Raw genomic sequence first — 17,897 nt, 5'->3', positions numbered from 1 at the left:
CTATCAGCCATTTTTTTTTTTTTTTTTTTTTTTTTTGTCTTTTTAGGGCTGCACCTGAGGCATATGGAAGTTCCTAGGCTAGAGATCCAATAGCAGCTGTAGCCGCCGGCCTACACCACAGCCACAGCAACGCAGGATCCGAGCCGCGTCTGCAACCTACACCACAGCTCACGGCAATGCCAGATCCTTAACCCACTGAGCGAGGCCAGGGATCGAACCTGTGTCCTCATGGATATTAGTCAGGTTCATTAACCACTGAACCATGATGGGAACTCCTATCCTATCAGCCTTGAGCTTGATTTACATGTTTTTGCTCCACACTGAGCCCTGGGGCTAGGCCTGCCTCCCTGGGTTATTCCTCTTCCAAGAATGGTGACAGGAGCCATACGGGTCCTCAGCCAAGTTCATGGGGGGGAAGCCACTGCAGCCGGGTCAGGAATCTTGCTTCTGGGAATACCCTCCCTCAGGAGTCGCTGGAAGGAAGGGCAGAAGCAGGCTGTGGGGAGTGAGCAGCATCCAGCTGCCTGTTTATGGCCTAGAGCTGGGGACACACCCTGAGCACCCTGCAATCCAGGGAACAAGACATGATGGGAGCCCGTGCTGTCCCTCCTCCCTTCATCTGGCAGCTGCAACCTCAGTTGGGCCAGCACCTCCCCTGGGGAGCCTTCTCGGATGACCACTGGCCGGGTCGGGACCCTCTCGGTTCCCATCCTTCCCTGGGCGTCCCCCATCACAGCCCTGATGGCACTGGGCTGAAATACTGGTGCCACCTGGCAGGCTGGGGGTGGAACAGAGCCCACTCCCCGGGACCCCATTACACCTCCTCTCCATGCCCCGTGACCCTTGAGAAAATGGGGCTCTAAACCTGGATGGCTGTTGGACGGCAAGTCCAAAGAAGCTGCCCACTGCTTCCCTGGGTCCCCCCACTGCTCTGCAGGGCAAACAGCTCTCAGCCCACCTCCAGGCAGCTCTGAGAGCCCAGCTGGCCCCGAAGAGCTTTCTCAGCTGGCTGCAACCCCCATTAGAATATTTATTATAGATCCTTGGATTCTCTCTCATTTGGACAAACTTTCCCCTCCTCTTCTTGGCAAAGGGGCCCTGGACGGGAGAAACACACACTGGGGTATGGCTGCAGCTTGTGGCAAGCAAGCGCGCCTTTTGTGCTGGGTCTCTTCTCACACTTGGCACCATTCTGAGGCTCAGAAAGGGTAGGTGACCAGCCTCTGGTCACCCAGCTTGCGATGGTCAAGAGCTAAGATTCCACCCCAGTCGCATCTGGCTCCCAAGGCCCTGCAAATGGTACCCTTGGTAAACAGGGTGGTGGGTTTTTCAGGGACTGAGATCACCTGGGGTGTTCCCGTTGCTTAGATGAAGAGACTGGGGTTCAGAGTGGTGAGGCCAACAGCTCAGAGGCTGGGAGGGGCTTGGCCCCACTTCGGTTTTTCCACTTCAGATTCTGCGGGAAAGGATCTGGTGCCAGAGCTGGAGACCCACCCACCCGTCCCCTCCAATCCAGCCTGGGCTGGCCGCACAGCACTCCGGGAAGGCCCCACAGGACCGAAGCTGTTTCTAGGACAGAAAACACTCCTCCCAGTTCTGGCTGGTGGACACTTCAGCGGCCGTCCCCAGGCTCCCTATGGCCCGACAGCCCCCACCTGAAAAGCTCCCTGAGGACCTGGGCTACTCCTTGAAGCTGGCAGTGCCAATCACGGTGCCCACAGCACCCCCCCCCCCGCTGGCCCCCAGGTGCCAGGGTTCCTGCTAAACAGACCATCTACTGGGGTCAAGGTGCCCCAGCTATGGAGAGGGAGACTTGGGTTTGAGTCTAGGCCATGACCAACATCTAAAGGAATACAGTAAAAACAATGACAGGGCTTACTGTAGGGGACCGGCCGAGATAGCTCCAGTTACATGCCCAGTGCTGATCCCTGGGTTGCCCCCCAGCCCTCCCACGGCTCACCTGGACCAGTGCAGTCCCCTCTGCCCTGGCTCTGTCCCCCTCTACAAGTCTGTCCTCTCTCGCAGCCAGAGGGCGCCCGTGAGCACCCAAGTTGGGTCCCACCCCTCCTCTGCCTACCGCCCTAAAGGGCTCTCACCTCCCTGGGGGTAAAAGACCAAGTCCTTCCCTGTAGCCCACAAGACCCTGCACAACCAGACCTATCCCCTTCTTGTCCTCCCTCCTCCCTCTCTCCCCCTCGGTCACTCTGCTCCAACTACTCGGGCTTCCTTGTTCTTCCAAAATACAAGGCATGGTCCTGCCCCAGGTCCTTTGCACAGGCTGTACCTTCTGCCTAGGATACCTCCTCCCTGACCCGACACCCGCGGGTTGCCCTCCTCAGCTCCTTTAGCTCTCTGCTCAGTTGCCACCTCCTGGCTGTGACCTTCCCCGATGTCTAACAGACCTATTTAAAATGCAGCCCCCAACCCTCCCCCTTTCGCCCTCATCTCCCTTCTTGCTTATCTTGCTCCTGGGCATGCTCGGTGTCTCTCCCTCCGGAGATTATCAACTCCACAAGGGGGCAGGATATCTGTTTTGTCCCCCAGGTATAAACCAGTGCCTGGTGCACGGTAGGTGCTTATTTAAAACCCACAGGGGAGTTCCCTGGTGGTCTAGTGGTTAGGAATTGGTGCTTTCACTGCTGCGGCCCAGGTTTAAGCCCTGATCTGGGAACTGAGATCCTACAACGAGCTGCTGTGCTGAACAAAACAAAAATTAAAAACCCACTGAATGAAGAAGAGCACAGAGCCACCCCCTGTCACACCACAGAGCCAGGATCTGACCAGACCAGGACAGTCTCCAAACTCTGTGATCTCCATCCCTGCATCACAATGGTCTCTCTGCAGCCTCAGTTTCCTCACCTGTAAAATGGGAAAAATCCCAGCTCTATCCTGCCCAAGGCTGATAATCATCACTAGAGTAAGATGTCAAAATAGAAAATATATTATTTATTCCATCCGGGTATTAATTAAATCATCAGTGGTTTTGGTCTGGGGGTGCCAGCGAGGGGGTGGGGCCAGGGAAGCTGCTTCACACCCCACAGTGCCCAGGACAGTCCCCCACAGGGAATGATCTAGCCCCCATGTTAAGTGTCAAGGGTGGGGTATTAAATGCATGAAAAACTACAAATGCTCAGCACCCTCTGGCTGCCACTCCATGGTGGGGAACACAGCCCAGAAGACCCAGGCCCTGGCAGGTGACTGGATGGATCATGGTCCAGTCATGCCTGGCTGCTGGTTAGGAACTAGGGCTCTGGCACCAGACAGCCTGGCTACTTCCTGTCTACAATGTAACCTCACTGTGTGCCTCAGTTTTCCCATTTGTACAATAGGGGTGGTGATAATAGCCTTCTTCTCATCAGGTTGTGGTGGTCTATCCGAATGTGTTAGGCATGTACTAAAAACAATATGAAAACAGGAGTTTTGTTGTGGCGCTGCGGAAACGAATCTGACTAGGAACCATGAGGTTTGCGGGTTCGATCCGTTGCCTCGCTCAGTGGGTTAAGGATCCAGTGTTGCCGTGAGCTGTGGTGTAGGTCGCAGACGCGGCTCAGATCTGGCGTTGCTGTGGCTCTGGTGTAGGCCAGAGGCTACAGCTCCAATTCGACCCCTAGCCTGGGAACCTCCATATGCTGCGGGTGGGGCCCTAAAAAGACAAAAAGACAAAAAAATAAAATAAATAAAAAATTAAAAACAATATGAAAACAAAAAGCAAAGACGGACAAGGCAGGTGCATATGTCTCCTCCAGCGGCAGGAATTATTATGCATGTGGTTAACTTTGTATTGTGGACCTACTATGTGCAAGCAGCATGCAAGGGCTTATCATGTGTCCTTGTCCCAGGAATACTGGGAGGGGGATGATACTGAGTTTCATTCAGAGTGGAAAGAGCTGCTGAGAGAGGTTCAATCACTAGCCCAAGGTCATACAGCAGGTTAGCAGCAATCAGGATTCAAACTCAGCCTAACAGCAGACCCCAGTTTCTTTCCCTGTTGGCCTGACCTTTGGGATTCCTATGGCCCTAACTGACACCTCCTCTAAGCCCCTCATGGTGGGATAAACCGTGGCATTATCGGCCCTGGACTGACCCCCATCCTCTTCCATGTTTTCGCCGGAAACGCAGCCTTGCCAATCCCCAAACTATACCAACCTCTTTCTTCACCTCCAGGCCTTCCCGTGAGTTAACACCTTCACCGGTAATGCCCTTTCCATCAGCAAACTCCTATACACCCACAAAACCCCAGCTCCAATGCCCTTTCTCCCTAGCAGCCTTCCCTGGCTCTGCCTGGGAAGGTTTGATTGCCTGTGGGTCTACCAACTGGGCACTGGGGTTTCTACCTGTGGTAAGGGAAGACAAATTCTCTGGCTCCCTCAGGAGTGACTTCAAGTAAGTCTCTGCCCCCTCTGAGCCTCGGTTTCTCTCACTGAAAAATGTGGAGTAATGCAACCAGCACGCTGGGTTCTGCGAGGCAGAGGGAGACAGAGCAGGTAACGTGTGTGTTTAGCACCGGACTTGGTGCAAAGATGATGCTGGGGAAACAGACATCATCGTCAGCGTTACTAGGATTGCTTTTTAATACCAGCCTTATTATTTACCTCTGAATCTCAGGACCCAGTGCCCAGCAAGCACTCTACTCGGCCTCTTTCATGGAGCACAGAGGCTCCATTCGGCAAGACCGGGGGCCCCTGGGAGGAGGTGGGGACACGTGTCCCCACGAGCACACACAAAGCCAGATGCTCACGCTTACCTTCTGCAGCACAGCCTCCGATCAGCAGGACCACGAGGAGACCCACGGGACCAACCACAGTCGCCACGCCATGGCCCCAGGCAGGCGCCATGCTCGGCAGCGACCTGCGACCTCCGCTCTGGAGGGGGGATGGCCCCCCAGTCCCTCACAGAGAGGCCTCGAGCCAAGCGTCAGAGGGGGCAGCGTCTGCAGAGACAATGGAGGGGCCATGAGAGGGGAGCAGGAGAATCCGGGGGGCCTTCATGGGGGAGGTGGCAAGAGGGAGGCAGAGGGGTAGAGGAGAGTCAGGGGATGGGAGGGAGAGGGTTAAAGGCCCAGGGGGAGAGTCACAGGGTGAAGAAAGGGCAGGAAGTGCTGAGCCCCAACTATAGATTGAATGCATGGCTCCAAAATTATGTGGAGACCTAACCCTCAGGGTGATGGTACGTACGATCAGGTGGGGCCTTGGGAGGTGGTTAGGTCACGTGGTGGCGCCCTCGTGAATGGGATTAGGGCCCTTATAAAGGGACTCAGAAGGCTCCCTCGCTCCCTCCCTCCGCCATGTGAGGACACAGCAAGAAGATAGCCGTGAACCAGGAAGTCGGCCTCGCCAGATGCCCAATCTGCCAGCGCCTTGATCTTGGACTTCTGGCCTCTGAAATCGTGAGATATGTGTGTTGTTTACAAGCCCACAGTCTATGGTATTCTGTAATGTCAGCCCGAACTGACTGAGTCAGTCCCCACCCCCCAAGCTGAGTCCCAATCCCAGCTCAGACCCGACTGTGATGAAGCCCAGACCTCAGCCCTGACCCCAGGCTCAACCCCAAAACAGGGCCCAGCTCTCAAAGCTGTTCTGCACATCCAATTTCTTTTTCTTTTTCTTTTTTAGGGCCGCACCTACAGCACACGGACGTTCCCATGCTAGGGGTCTAATCAGAGCCGGAGCCGGAGCCGCCACCTACACCACAGCCACAGCAACACGGGATCCAAGCTGCATCTGTGACCTACACCACAGCTCAGGTCAATACCGAATCCTTAACCCCCTGAGTGAGGCCGGGGATCGAACCTGCATCCTCATAGCTACGAGTTGGGCTTGTTACTGCTGCCACAATGGGAACTCCTGAACATCCAATTTCTCCCCCTCCCGAGCTACGGCTCCCTAAGGACAAGACCCCAGCTCACACGGCCAGCTGTCCCCACAACCCGGCCCATTTGGCCACCAGATGGATCTTCCCCCCCATCCCTGCCCGGCCACCACCCATGGCTCCTGTCACCCCCAGAGGAAGCCACTCTTGACCTCGGCCTCCCTCTCGTGGGAGGTGCAGCCACATGGCCCCAGCTCAGTCCCACCTCCAAGCCTCTGACCTCGCTGTGCTCTCTGCCGGGAATGCTGTCCCCTCGCTCCCGCGTGACACGTCTCAGCTCCCCTGCCACTTCCTCCGGAAGCCCTCTCTGCCCCTCGAAGGTCAGCCCCCACCCCCATTCCACATCCCACGGCTCCAGAAATGACTAAGATCATCCTCCACGGCATTTACCCCACTTTGCAAATCAAGTGCGAATGCCTATCACTCCGTCTGTTGCTCCCACGAGGATCCAAACTCCTCCGGGACAGAAGGGTCCCTCGCGGGGGCCAAACCCTGGGACGGCCCCCTCCCCAATTTCCACTTTGGCCAGAGCCAGGCGGAAGGGAGAGGCCCAAGGATGAGGCCCTGGTGGTTGGGTCGGCCCCACATTCACCGCAGGCAGTGCCCAGGGCGAGTCCAGGCCATGGCCACAGGGATGGGTGCCATGTAATGACGGGGCGGCCCCTGTGATTCTGGCTCCCAAAATACCCAGCTGCGGTCACCTCGCCCAGCCCCAAAGTGGCCCCAGGGGAAGGCTGGGCTGGTGGTGGCCGGGTCATGGCCCAGGGTGAAGAGTGGGGAAGCCAAGATGAAGAAGGTGGGAGTGTGGGGGAGGGGTCTCAAGAGACACACAGTCAGGCCAGACAGAGAAGGATGCTTGCATACAGTCAGGCCACAGACAGACCCAGACCCCCAGTCAGACCGCAGAGAGACAAACAGGGAGATCAGACAGAGTCACAGATGTACAGGCAGGCAATGAGAGAGGTCCATACACGTAATCAGGCCAAAGAAACTTACATGGACAGGCACAAAATAGACCCCAGACAGAGTCACACAAGATAAAGACACAGGGTCACAGTGGGGCAGACAATGCACGTCCAGTCAGACCACAAGCACAGGCAGACCAGAGACACACACGGGTACACAGCAAGAGGAAACATCCACACAAGGTCACGGTCAGGCAGGCAATACATACAAACAATTGGGCTGTAGATCAGAGATCCATGAGGCACGGCAGGTGAAAAACACACAGCCTAGAGACTCGCATGCCCAAGCACAGTGGGGCTACAGAGACAGGCGGTCAGCAGGCCACAGGTGCACCCAGTCCAACCACATACACAGACACGCAAAGTCAGAACCCTTCACCCACACGTGCGAGTAGAGATAGGCACGTGCATAGTCAGACCACAGATAGACACTGGGACACAACCGGAAGCCTAGAGCCACCTCCTTGCCCTGTGCTTCCACTCTGGGCCCTTTAAGAGCAAAAGTGGCCAGTGAGGAAGGGGAAGGCCCCACCTCGGGGGAACAGCCCCCAGGGCAGGTGACCCCACCCATAGATGCACAGGGGCTTGGCCACATCTGGGGAAGGGGGCTCTGGCTCAGACCACTTGGATGGGCTGGCCAGGTCCCCCCTCAGACAGCCTCTGGGGAAACCAAGGCAGCACGGCAACACAGAAGGCCTCAAACCCAGGGCTGCCAGGCCCCCCTGGTGCGGAGGGTATGACCTCCCTAATTCAGTCTTGGTCTCCTCACCCATAACACCAGCTGGCCTGGGTGGGGGTCACCTGCTTGAAGGGCCCGGATGAAATTGATGCATGTACGGGCCCTGGCCACAACGCCTCCCCCACTCCCTGCCTTCTAAACAGGGAGGCCCCTAATTACCCCTTGGCTCCTGCATCCCCGGCCTCGCTGAGCCCACGCCTTCTCAGTGACTGGGCAGGATAGGGCTGATCCAGGCTCAGGTGGGGCTCAGCCTCGAGCTCCTGACTCCCCCAGAGACGCTGAGCCAGCTGGGTTGGAGCAGGACACGGCCTCGGGGGCTGCTCCTGGGGCAGGAGTGGGGGTGGCAGGTGTAGGACAGACTCAGGGAGGAGAGGTCCTCCCTGAAGGAACTTGGCTGAGGGAGGACCTGCAAACTCCAAGGCCCTCCAGCCTCCTCTGGCTTCCTGCAGGACCTGGGTGTGGGGTCTCCAGCTAGGGATCGGCAGAGAACATATGCAGATTCTGTCAGCTCTGCCGTCAAAATTTAGCCCGAATCTACTTCTTGCCCCTTCTTCTGTCTCCACCTTGTCCAGCCCCCTCATGGCTCACCTGGACCCAAGGAGTCACCTCCTGCCATGCCACCTCCATCCCTGGCTGGTGTGTCCTCCCCCCAAAGCCAGAGGGCGCCGGTGAGCACCTAAGTCGGGGCCCATCCCTCCTCCTCTATGGGTAAAAGCCCAACTCCTCCGACCTGGCCCTTCACAACCTGCCTGGTCCCATCCCTGCCCCCACCTCCTCCCTCTCCCCCTGGCTCACTCTGCCCCAGCTATTCAGGTCTCCTGGCTGTTCCTCCAAGATACCAGGCGTGGTGCTGCCCCAGGGCCTTTGCATGCACTGTACCCACTGCCTTGATCTTTCTGCCTCCAGATTTAGATTTTTTTTTTTTTTTTTTTTGTATTTTCTAGGGCCACACCTGCAGCACATGGAAGTTCCCAAGCTACGGGTCTAATTGGAGCTGTAGCCGCCAGCCTATGCCACAGCCCACAGCAACGTGGGATCCGAGCCCCGTCTGCAACCTACACCACAGCTCATGGCAACGCTGGATCCTTAACCCACTGAGTGAGGCCAGGGATCGAACCCACAACCTCATGGTTCCTAGTTGGATTCGTTAACCACTGAGCCACAATGGGAACTCCTGCCTCCAGATTTAATGTCAATATTATTACTTGGTTGAGAATTAAAGGATGAATGGGAAGGGATAAGGGTTGTCTCCACAGAAGGAACAGCATGAGGAAGGGCAAGAAGCAGCACAAAAGGTCCTGGGGATGAGCTGGGAAGAGATTAGGGCAGAGTGGGAGATATGGACCAAGCCCGCAAGGTAAGGGGCCCTAGGCAGCTCTGAGCAGTGAGGGGCATGGCCAGGCCAAGCCTTTTCCCTGGCCCTCCTGCAGTAAAGCAGCCTGGGCCACCAGCCTCACCATGGCTCAGAAAAGGAAAGTAAGGTAGGCGCCCTGGAGCTGCACAACACAGCGATCCGTAAGTGTCTGAAGGATGGCGTGGCCATTAAGAGAGGAACGGCCACCCCTGGGAGTCACAGGAAATAGCCTGGGTGGCAAATGGGGCTGGGCAGGGCATAAGGAGGAGGAAAGGGAGTGGCCTCCAGACAGACCTGGAACCCAGGGCCCAGAAAAGGTCCCCACCCACCTGGGTGTCAGGCGCTGAGCCATCCACCACCTGCCTCCCAGCAGCCGAGCAGAGGTGGGTGCCTGCCTTGCACAGATGGGGAAACTGAGACCCACAAATGAGCAGGGACTCTGCCAAGGCCCCCAGCTGGGTGGGGGCTTGGTCCTAGAGTCCACGTGATCTCAGGAAAGTGGACGGCCCTCTCTGGGCCCGGTGAGGCCTGCTGGATAGCCTCTGGGGGCTCCCAGGCCACGCTCAAGGGGGTGAGTGGGCACCCATTCCAGTCGGGCACCAGGGCGCAGGTCACGCGATCCTGGAGCCAGCCTTGTGTACCCACGCGGCGCAGAGAGTATAAAAGGGTGATTATGACCCAGGACTGGGCAGCAAATAGGCTCTGTGTCACTGGCACGAGGCTGATTCTCCTGGGGCCAGAGAAGTCCCCACTGCCTCTCCCCACTGCCTCTCCCTGCCCCACCTCGAGGTTTGGTCTGTCCTGCGGGGCTAGGTGCTTATCAGTGCAACCTTGACCCTCAGGGACTTCCCAGGGCTGGAGGCTGGCAACAGTGGCAGCCAGGCTTACAGAAAAGCCCCTGGTGATGCACAGCCTCTCCACTCCGCAACACCTCTCCAGCCCCACTGCCTTCCTCTGGGCCCAGGGACTTTCCTGCTGCCTGGAACCCCTTCCCAGGGCCCCAGAGCCCATTGAGGGCAGGACCCAGGCCTCCAGCCTCCCTGGGTTGCTGTATCCCCCAAAGTTTTTGTAAAGCAGGAACTAAGCTTGAGCTCTGGAGCCCCTGGTGGCTCCATGTGGCTCTAGCCAAGCCCCTCTCCCTCTTGGGCTGTCAATGTCCCCCCCAAGCAAGAAATGGGTTCAGGGTGGGGCCACCTTCCCAGAAAGGGCTAGGATCAGGGCCGAGGGATCCGCCTTTAATTGACTATCGATTTGTATTGCACGCTGTCCCCAAGGGTCCCCACGGCCACAAGTGATGGGCAGGGCAGTTGGGGAGCCAGGAGGCGCAGCCTCAGAGGGTGTGATGGGTTAATACCAGCTGGGTGCCCTCCTCTCCATGTGCCGAGCCCTCTTAAATGCTACTTGTGCTTCCCTCTGTTTGACAGAGGAGGAAATTGAGGCTCAGAGAAGGCTAGCTGGCACATCGAGGGTCACCCAGCATGGAGGGGCTGGGCTGGGTTACTATGTGAGGCCAGAGAGCAGCTCTCAATCAAGCCAGGGGTCCATGTCCCCCAGCAGCATGTCCCCCAGGCCAGGGAGCCCCAGACACCAAGATCCAGGTGCGCTCTTACCCTGCTCACACCTGCCAGGGCTCCCCCAGTGCCTCTGTGTGGTGTCCTGCACCTGCCCTGCCTCTTCCCATAGGTCATCACAGTTCTCGGCATGCACCCGTCCGCCTTGGGCCTCTGTGTACACAGGTCCTCCTTCCAGCGGACCCACCTACCTGCTCATCCTTCAAGCTGCAGCCACAGGTCATCACTCCCTCTATAGACTCTTCCCCTGGCCCCAGGACCCTCCTCTGCCCAGCCCTGACCCCCTACCCAGAGGCTGGGAGTAGCTGTGTTCGACTTTACTCCTCCTCTGTGCTAAAAACCTTCCATGGCTTCCATCAAAGTCCATTAAAATCTAGACCCCTAACCTCAGCCTCCAGAACTGCCAACCCTATCATGCTGCACCCTAAGCGCCTTGCTTGCCTTGTGGGTGCCCCACTCACTGCCTTCTGGCTCCCTTGGGGATATCTGTGCACGGGGTTCGTCCACCCCACACACCCTTCCTTGACTGCCATCAAACCTCAGCCTTCCCACTCATCCTTGGGTCTCAGCTGAGCTGTCACCTCCTCCAAGAAGCCCTCCTGGATACCCCAGGCTGGATCAGGGCCCCCTCTGAGCTTCCCCAGCACCAGTATCTCCCATCACAGGTCTGCTCCCCTCATAAACCTATCATTCTCCAGGAGAGAGTCTTCTTCCCATCTGAGGAACAGGTATTTATTTGACACCTTCTTCATGCCTGGCCCCACTTAGCGCTTTATCCACATCATTCTTGTCATCACATCCATTTCAGAGGGGGAAACTGAGGCCAGAAGGAGCCACCGCAGGCAGGGAAGGCCAACCTGGGCGCGGCCTCCAGCTGCAACTTACAATTACTCTTGGGTAGAGGGAGGTCTGCTCAAGCCTTAAGGGATGGAGGGGAAACTCAAGGAGGAGCAGGCAGGACTTAGGAGGCTCAGCGCCAACCCAAGGGTCACAGGAAGCCCCTTTGAGATGGCCCAGGACTCTGAGTAGGAATCCCAGGAAGCAGGACTCTCCAGGCAATAAAGGAGGGTACGCAGGTTTGGTGTCTAGGGACAGGAATGGGAAGAGCAAAGGTGAACGCTGATATGCTTGCCCCAACCCTCTAATTTATTAAAGCCCCCACGAGGCACAGCATCCATCTGAGGTCCATAAGGCTGAGGGGCTAAGACAAATAGAGGAAAACTTCCAGTGAGTTTTGGGGAGTGGCTAAACGCAGGGATGCCAGCCACTTATCCCCAACTCCCACCCCACCCCCACAGTCCTGCCACCTCTTCTGCAAAGCGTGTGTCCCCAGCGGGAGAATGCCCAAGCCCCCTATCAGAAACCTGCTACCAGAGCACCACGGAGATGGCAGAGAAGGCTGCCCCAACCTGGCTCCGCCCCCAGGAGGTGGGGGAGGAGGTCGGGCTGGGGGCCAGGCGGGGGAGGGGACCCCACGGAGCATAACGGTCTGGAGTTTTCCAAAGTGCAAGCGACTAACCCGAATGGGGGGCGGGGGGTAGCGCAGGGCAGTGGCAGGCTTGAGCTGTCTCTGCAGGGCCACTGGGCCAGGCCGCGAGCGGGGCGGGAGTGTGGGGGGAACCTGGGGACCCCCCTTCCTGGAAGCCTGGTGCGGGTGGGAGAGGGACAAAGCCCCACGCATGCTGGGCCCTGAGGTGGAAGGGGTCCCAACGCACTCACCCTACGGCTCAAAGGTCGGGGCCCGAGCCCCGCGCTGCCTCGGCAGGGCCCGCTGCAGCCTGTCCCTGGGTCCTCCCGGAGCGCGGCGCGCAACGAGGACTCGGAGAGGCGAGGCCGAGGCCCAGCGAGCTCGGCCTGGGGGCCGGCCCCGGGGCGGGGCAAGGGGCGGTGCGGCCAGGGGGCGGGCCCGGGGAGGGGGCACCAGAGTGAGCCCCGGGGAGGGCCCGCCGGAAGTGGAGCGGGCGGGACAGTGGGGAGCCAAATCGGCGGGCACTGGAAGCCTACATGGATGGGGGTCCCGTGCCTGGGAGGCCTCCAAGGGGGGTACTGTGCCCCCTGTATGTGTGCACATATATGAGGGGGCAGCCGAAGAAGCACAGCCCAAGACCCTCCCTTTGGAAGCCTGATGCCTGAGACAGCCCCTTCTCTTCTAGGCACGGACTGTGGCCATGGCAACGGATGAAGGGGCTGGATGCTGGACAGAGCGGCAGAGAGCTCCCCAAACACACCCAAATACAGGAGGTCGGAGAAGGGGCAGAAGATCCCTTCCCAGTCTGGGTTGGATGGCAGAGGCCGCGCCCCCTACACTCACAGAAACCCAGAGGGTGGGGGAGGGGCACGGACACAAAGAGGCCTCCCTCCTGCTGGGAGTCCAGTAGAGGTCTGGGGGGGTGGGGGAAATGAACGGGGACACCGTGGCAGAGGCCCACACCCTAGCCACAACCGTGAGGAGGGGGCAGAGAGCGCAGGGTCAGATTGGAAACAGATGGGGCCACCGTGCCAGGCCCAGAGACACCCGATTCCGGAGCGGGGCTTAAGAGAGGGGGGAGAAGGAGGGGCGGCCCCACCCAGGCAGCCAATCCCGGCCGGCGCTGCTGCCCCGTGCGGGTTTGAAAACTCCAAGGGAGAGGCAGGGAACGCGGAGGCCCAGCAGCTCTTGGGAGCTGGGGAAGGCGGTGAGCGAGGGGCAGGGACCCCCAGCGGAGACCCAAGGGCCTCCGCAGTGGGGCGGGGGTGGTGTGATTCCCCCATCTAATCCCATCCCTCGTGAATTGGGATCAGTTCCACCGTCCATGCACAGGGAAGGCTCCCAGAGCCAACATAGCCTTGTATTCCAAACGCTGCTACCGCTCCCATCACCCACCATCAGTCGCCCCCGTTTCCCAAAGCGGTTAGGGAGAAAGAGAGAGAAGAGAGAAATTACCAAGGTCAGGAAAAGCTGGGATTCAAACTCAAGTTTGGGTCCAGAGACTCAGCGCCCTGACCCATAAAGATACAGGAGGCCTGGGGCCAGAAAACGTCAAAACTACTCTAAAGGTAAAGCCCAGGGGGAAAAATCAGTGCTGGAGACAGACAAGCCCCAGCCTCTAGAAGCTCACCGCCTGATGGGACAAAGAACATGGGCGTGGGGGGGGGGGGGGCGGCAAAAAGGGACAAGGACAACTCACTTCCCAAGGTGGCCCACCCATGCTTTGGCAGGTCCAACCCCCACCTCTCCCCAGCATCCAAGGCACCCTCCCAGGCCCTCCTCCTGGGTGATCTGCCCCTTTCCTGTCCCACACCTCAGTCCCCCCATTTGCAAAACAGAACATAAAATCCTACCTCCCCCAGCACCGGGGAGGTCTCAAAGCACCAGGCAAACAGTAAGTGCTCTGTGAATGTCTGCATGCAGACTCGCCACCTACCCCTTTTACTTGGAGCACACAGTAGGTGCTGTTAAGCAGGAGACCTCTGACACTTCCCCTCCCCCACAGGGCCCTGAGCTCTAACCTTGGGAGGCCCACGGTGGATGTTTCATGGAGGCCCTCTGGTGCCCCAACACCACGTAGGCAGCACACAGGAGGTGCTCTGAGTCAACATGGGGGTGAGATTGAGCCGCGGAAACTCCCCCTGCAACAGCACAGCAGAGCACACAGTGGGCCCTCAGAAAATGTCCCCAGGAGCATAGAAGGTGCTGTGCTTGCACCTGCAGGATGATGGCCCAGGCCAAGGGCTCATCCAGATTGGGGTTTGAGGCCAGGTCCACCCACATTACCTCAAACAAGAACCTGCCATTTTAGGGGCCTCAGTCTCCCCAGCTGAAATACAGAACAGGCACTCCATGAACCCACGTCATCCTGACAACCAGAGCTGTGCGACCTGGGGCAGAAACGCCTGGTTCTAGGTTGCCTGAGACCCAGAAGACTGTGGCTGAGGAATTGCCACCCCCTCCCAGACTGGCCCTGCCCTGTCTGGGCCTCTTGCCTGTGTCTTCGTGGAAGTGACCTCCTGCTTCCAGGGGATGGAAGTGACCGCAGTACACTGGGAACACAGCCACTCCCATGGTAGAGGGGAGGCAGAGATCTGGAGCTGAATGTGGCCTGCATCTGGCCGCCCCTAACTGGGCGGCCCCATCTACTAAATGGCCTGAAGTGCCACGCCCCCGCCACCATCATGGCTCTGATCACCCCGCATGTGAACTCTCTGGTCCCAGGTCTGCCTCTCCCACCAGACTGGGACCTTGGCAGGCCGGGTGAAGTTTGTCTCTGTCTTAACCGGAGTCAAGTGCCCAGCGCACAGCACCCAGTAGGTTTTCAGCAAACATTTCCATAACAGCCGCGCCAGTCCTCACCCAGGAGGGCCCTCTCCAACTTTATTCTCCTCAAGAGGCCACACTGTGCGGTGCCCTGGTCACAAAGCAGGTGTCTTTATCTTTTTTCTTTTTAAGGCCGCACCCAAGGCATATGGAAGTTCCCAGGCTAGGGGTTGAATTGGAGCTGCAGCTGCCAGCCTATACCACAGCCACAGCAACATGGGATCTAAGCTGCAGCAACACTAGATCCTTAAGCCACTGAGCAAGGACAGGGATCAAACCTGCATCCTCACGGACACACACTTGTCAGGTTCTTAAGCGAGCGAGCCGCAAACGGGAACGCCAACTCGCCACTTTTTTAAAACACACATTTCTTAGCACCTAATGTGGGCCAGGCCTGGCTTGAGGCACTGGAGACAGAGCAGTGACTGAGACTGACAAAGATCCCTGCCTTCAAGACACTGATGGCAGTGCAGGCAACAGATAGGCAATAAAAGCAAGAAAATACACCCAGGGGCAGCTGGTGCTAAGTGCTATGAAGAAGGACAAAGCAGGGGAGGGGGGGACCCATGGGGTGGGATGCAATATTAAACAGGAGGGTCAAGGAGAGGGGAGGTGATATTTGAGCTAAGAGCTGAGGAAGTGCGGATATTTGGGAGGAGCGATCCATGCATAGGGCACAGCCTGTGTAAAGGTCCTGAGGCAGGACAATGCCTGGCATGGTGGAGGGACAGCCAGGAGGCCTGTGGGGCTGGAGCAGAGTAAGTAAGGGGGAGAGATGGAGGAGAAGAGGCCAAGGAGGGGACAGGACTGATTGTGCAGGGCTTTGGGGGCTTCGAGGAAGACTTGAGCTTTTACCCCCAGGGATGTGGGAGCCATAGAGGGTTGTGGGCAGAGAAGGGATGGGACTTGATGCTCAGATGCTCGCAGGTGCCCTTTGGGGAGGACAAATGGGGGGCAGGGCAGGGGTGGGAGCCAGGGGACCTGGGCCGAGGTGACTGCACTGCTTCAGGCAAGTAATAAGGGGACAGAATAGGCAGAAGCAAGGAAGCGGGCAGAAGAGGGCACATTCTGGACAGATGATAAAGGCAGAAGCAAGGGAATTTTCTAAAGAACTGGTTGCAGGATGCAGGTTAAAGAGGGGATTCAGGAGGAGCAACTGGAGCACTCCAGCTCGAGCATCGTGAAGGTTAGAGCTTCCACCTCCAGGAAGCCATCCCTGACTGCTCTGCCCACCCTGTGTCCCTGAGGGCTGACCCTGGAGCCCCACCCCCCGCCCCAACATTTGGCTGCTATGTCCTCTGTATATACCCAGGAGGCGGCTGCCCTTGGGATGGAGCCTGGGGCTAGATCACGTCAGCTCCCGCAGCTGGGACATTTGGGAGGTAATTTTTTTTTTTCAAAATAACTTTTCTTCTAATTATAAAATAGGCGCGTGCAGCAGAAAATTAGGGGAAATCAGCATAAAGGAGAAAATAAAAATTGCCCACAATGCACCCTGCTCATTGGAGGGAAACTGTTCATATGGGTCATTTTCATTCTTTTCCAGAAACACTTACTGAGCACCTACTAAGTGCTGGGCCACAAGGGACACAGCGGTGGGACAATAAGCGCCCCTGCCCCCACCCAGGCTTCAAATTGGAAGAGAGAGACACCCACCGAGAAACAGACATTGTCAATAACTTAAGGCTGGGAAGTACCCAGAGATGGCAAAGTAAAAACAAAATGAACTGTAAGGCTCTAGAAGCACAGAGGGATCTGAGCAGATCTCTCAGAAGACCGTGAAGTGAGCAAATCAGCAGGACAAACTCCTATGGGAACAGAGTTTCAGGCAGGTGGAATAGTAAGTACAGAGGCCCTGAGGCTGACTGCCTTCTTCCCAGTCTTTCTTGGATGTGCGTAAGCGGGTACTTTTAAAAAAACAGAGATCACCATGATGAGATGGCTCACCAGGGTCCAGCCCAGAGAGTTCAGTGGGTCCCCACTTGATTTCCAGTATAAATAACAGAAGGAGGTCCTCAGACAAAGCTGTGACCCATCATTTCCAAGCAAAGGGGGACTCCGCTGGGACAGACAAACCTCTGCAACCTGCACTGATGTGGCTCCCGTAGGTAAAACAGCATCCCTGGGCAAGACCCCTACTCCCCTCCCTCTGCTGACCTCACATTTGGGGACAAAATCCCCGAAAATTTCATTGAAGGGCAACCACCAAACTCCACACTCTTGGTTTTGGAAGCGAGAGAGAAACTGGTCGGGCAACTTCCTCCTTCCTCAGGCTCCAGGGCTCCAGGGCCCCAGGTTGCCCAATAGGACCCCCTCCCCACCCTGCTCGGCATTCATGCCCTGGGGCAGCAAGCATGTGCAGACCAGCCAGGAGCCCGCCTCGCCCACACTCATCAGAGCTGTGGTGTTGTGTCTGCCTGCCAGCCACACCGCAGCGGGCACACCACAGGCACGCACCAGCCCCTCACCTGCCTTGTTCACCTTCGGGATCCCCCAAGCCCAGATACCATCCTCTCCTTCTGGACAAATCTAGGATGCTTTCAGGTGCAGCTGGATCCAGCAGACCTGCTCTTCCCTCTGTCCTCCCTTGCTCAGCTGAAGGCAGCTCCATGCTTTCAGAAGCTCAGGCTAGAACTTGTGGGCTGGTCCTGACTCCTCTTCTTCCCTCACCCCCACATGGTGCCAGTCTGGAAATACTCTCAAGTTTCGCTCCTAAATTTCTCTTGAATTTGTTTATTGCTCTCCATACGCCTGCCCTTCCCATCCTGTCTAGCCCCTATTATCACCTCCGCCCTGGTCCCCATGATCTGCCCACCCCACAGTAGCTAGAGGATATCTGTGAACACCTGAGTCAGACCCCACCTTACCTCCTCTGCCCACAGCCCTCCAGGGCCCCCACTTTCCTCCAGTAAAAATCCAAGTCGTCTCTGCCCCCCACAAGGCCCCAAATGATATGCCCCTGTCACCAAACTGCCCCTGCTCTCTCCCCCTCCCCCCTTGCTCACTCTGCTCCAGCCACACAGAACTTCTCCTACTTGTTCCTCCAACTCCCCAGGCACAGCCCTGCTTCAGGACCTTTGCACATGCTGGTTCCCTCTGCTTGAAA

The 17,897-nt window shown here is 57.7% G+C and overlaps 1 protein-coding gene across 11 annotated transcripts in view; it reads right to left on the bottom strand.

The window, feature by feature from the left end:
• The window catches only part of PTPRS (protein tyrosine phosphatase receptor type S), a 105,691-nt gene that overhangs the window by 60,396 nt on the left and 27,398 nt on the right, over positions 1–17,897 (bottom strand). For 6 of the 11 annotated variants that reach the window (XM_085013212.1, XM_085013217.1, XM_085013209.1 and 3 more), the window contains one exon: positions 4,745–4,930. In XM_085013212.1, the coding sequence (XP_084869338.1) occupies positions 4,745–4,835 (91 nt within the window). In that variant the 5' untranslated portion in view covers positions 4,836–4,930. Of the gene's footprint in view, positions 1–4,744; positions 4,931–5,174; positions 5,379–12,216; positions 12,349–17,897 lie in introns of those variants that run through there. The other 5 variants (XM_085013208.1, XM_085013210.1, XM_085013213.1 and 2 more) reach the window with 2 other exon arrangements.

Source organism: Sus scrofa, chromosome 2, assembly GCF_054392235.1.
Source record: "Sus scrofa isolate SSC_HxYL_T2T_F1_AM1 chromosome 2, Sscrofa_HxYL_maternal_Yorkshire_Landrace_v2.0, whole genome shotgun sequence".
In the NCBI taxonomy this organism is placed as follows: Eukaryota; Metazoa; Chordata; class Mammalia; order Artiodactyla; family Suidae; genus Sus; species Sus scrofa.
The sequence above is the reverse complement of the archived record's forward strand: the minus strand, read 5'-3'. Positions and strand labels throughout refer to the sequence as shown.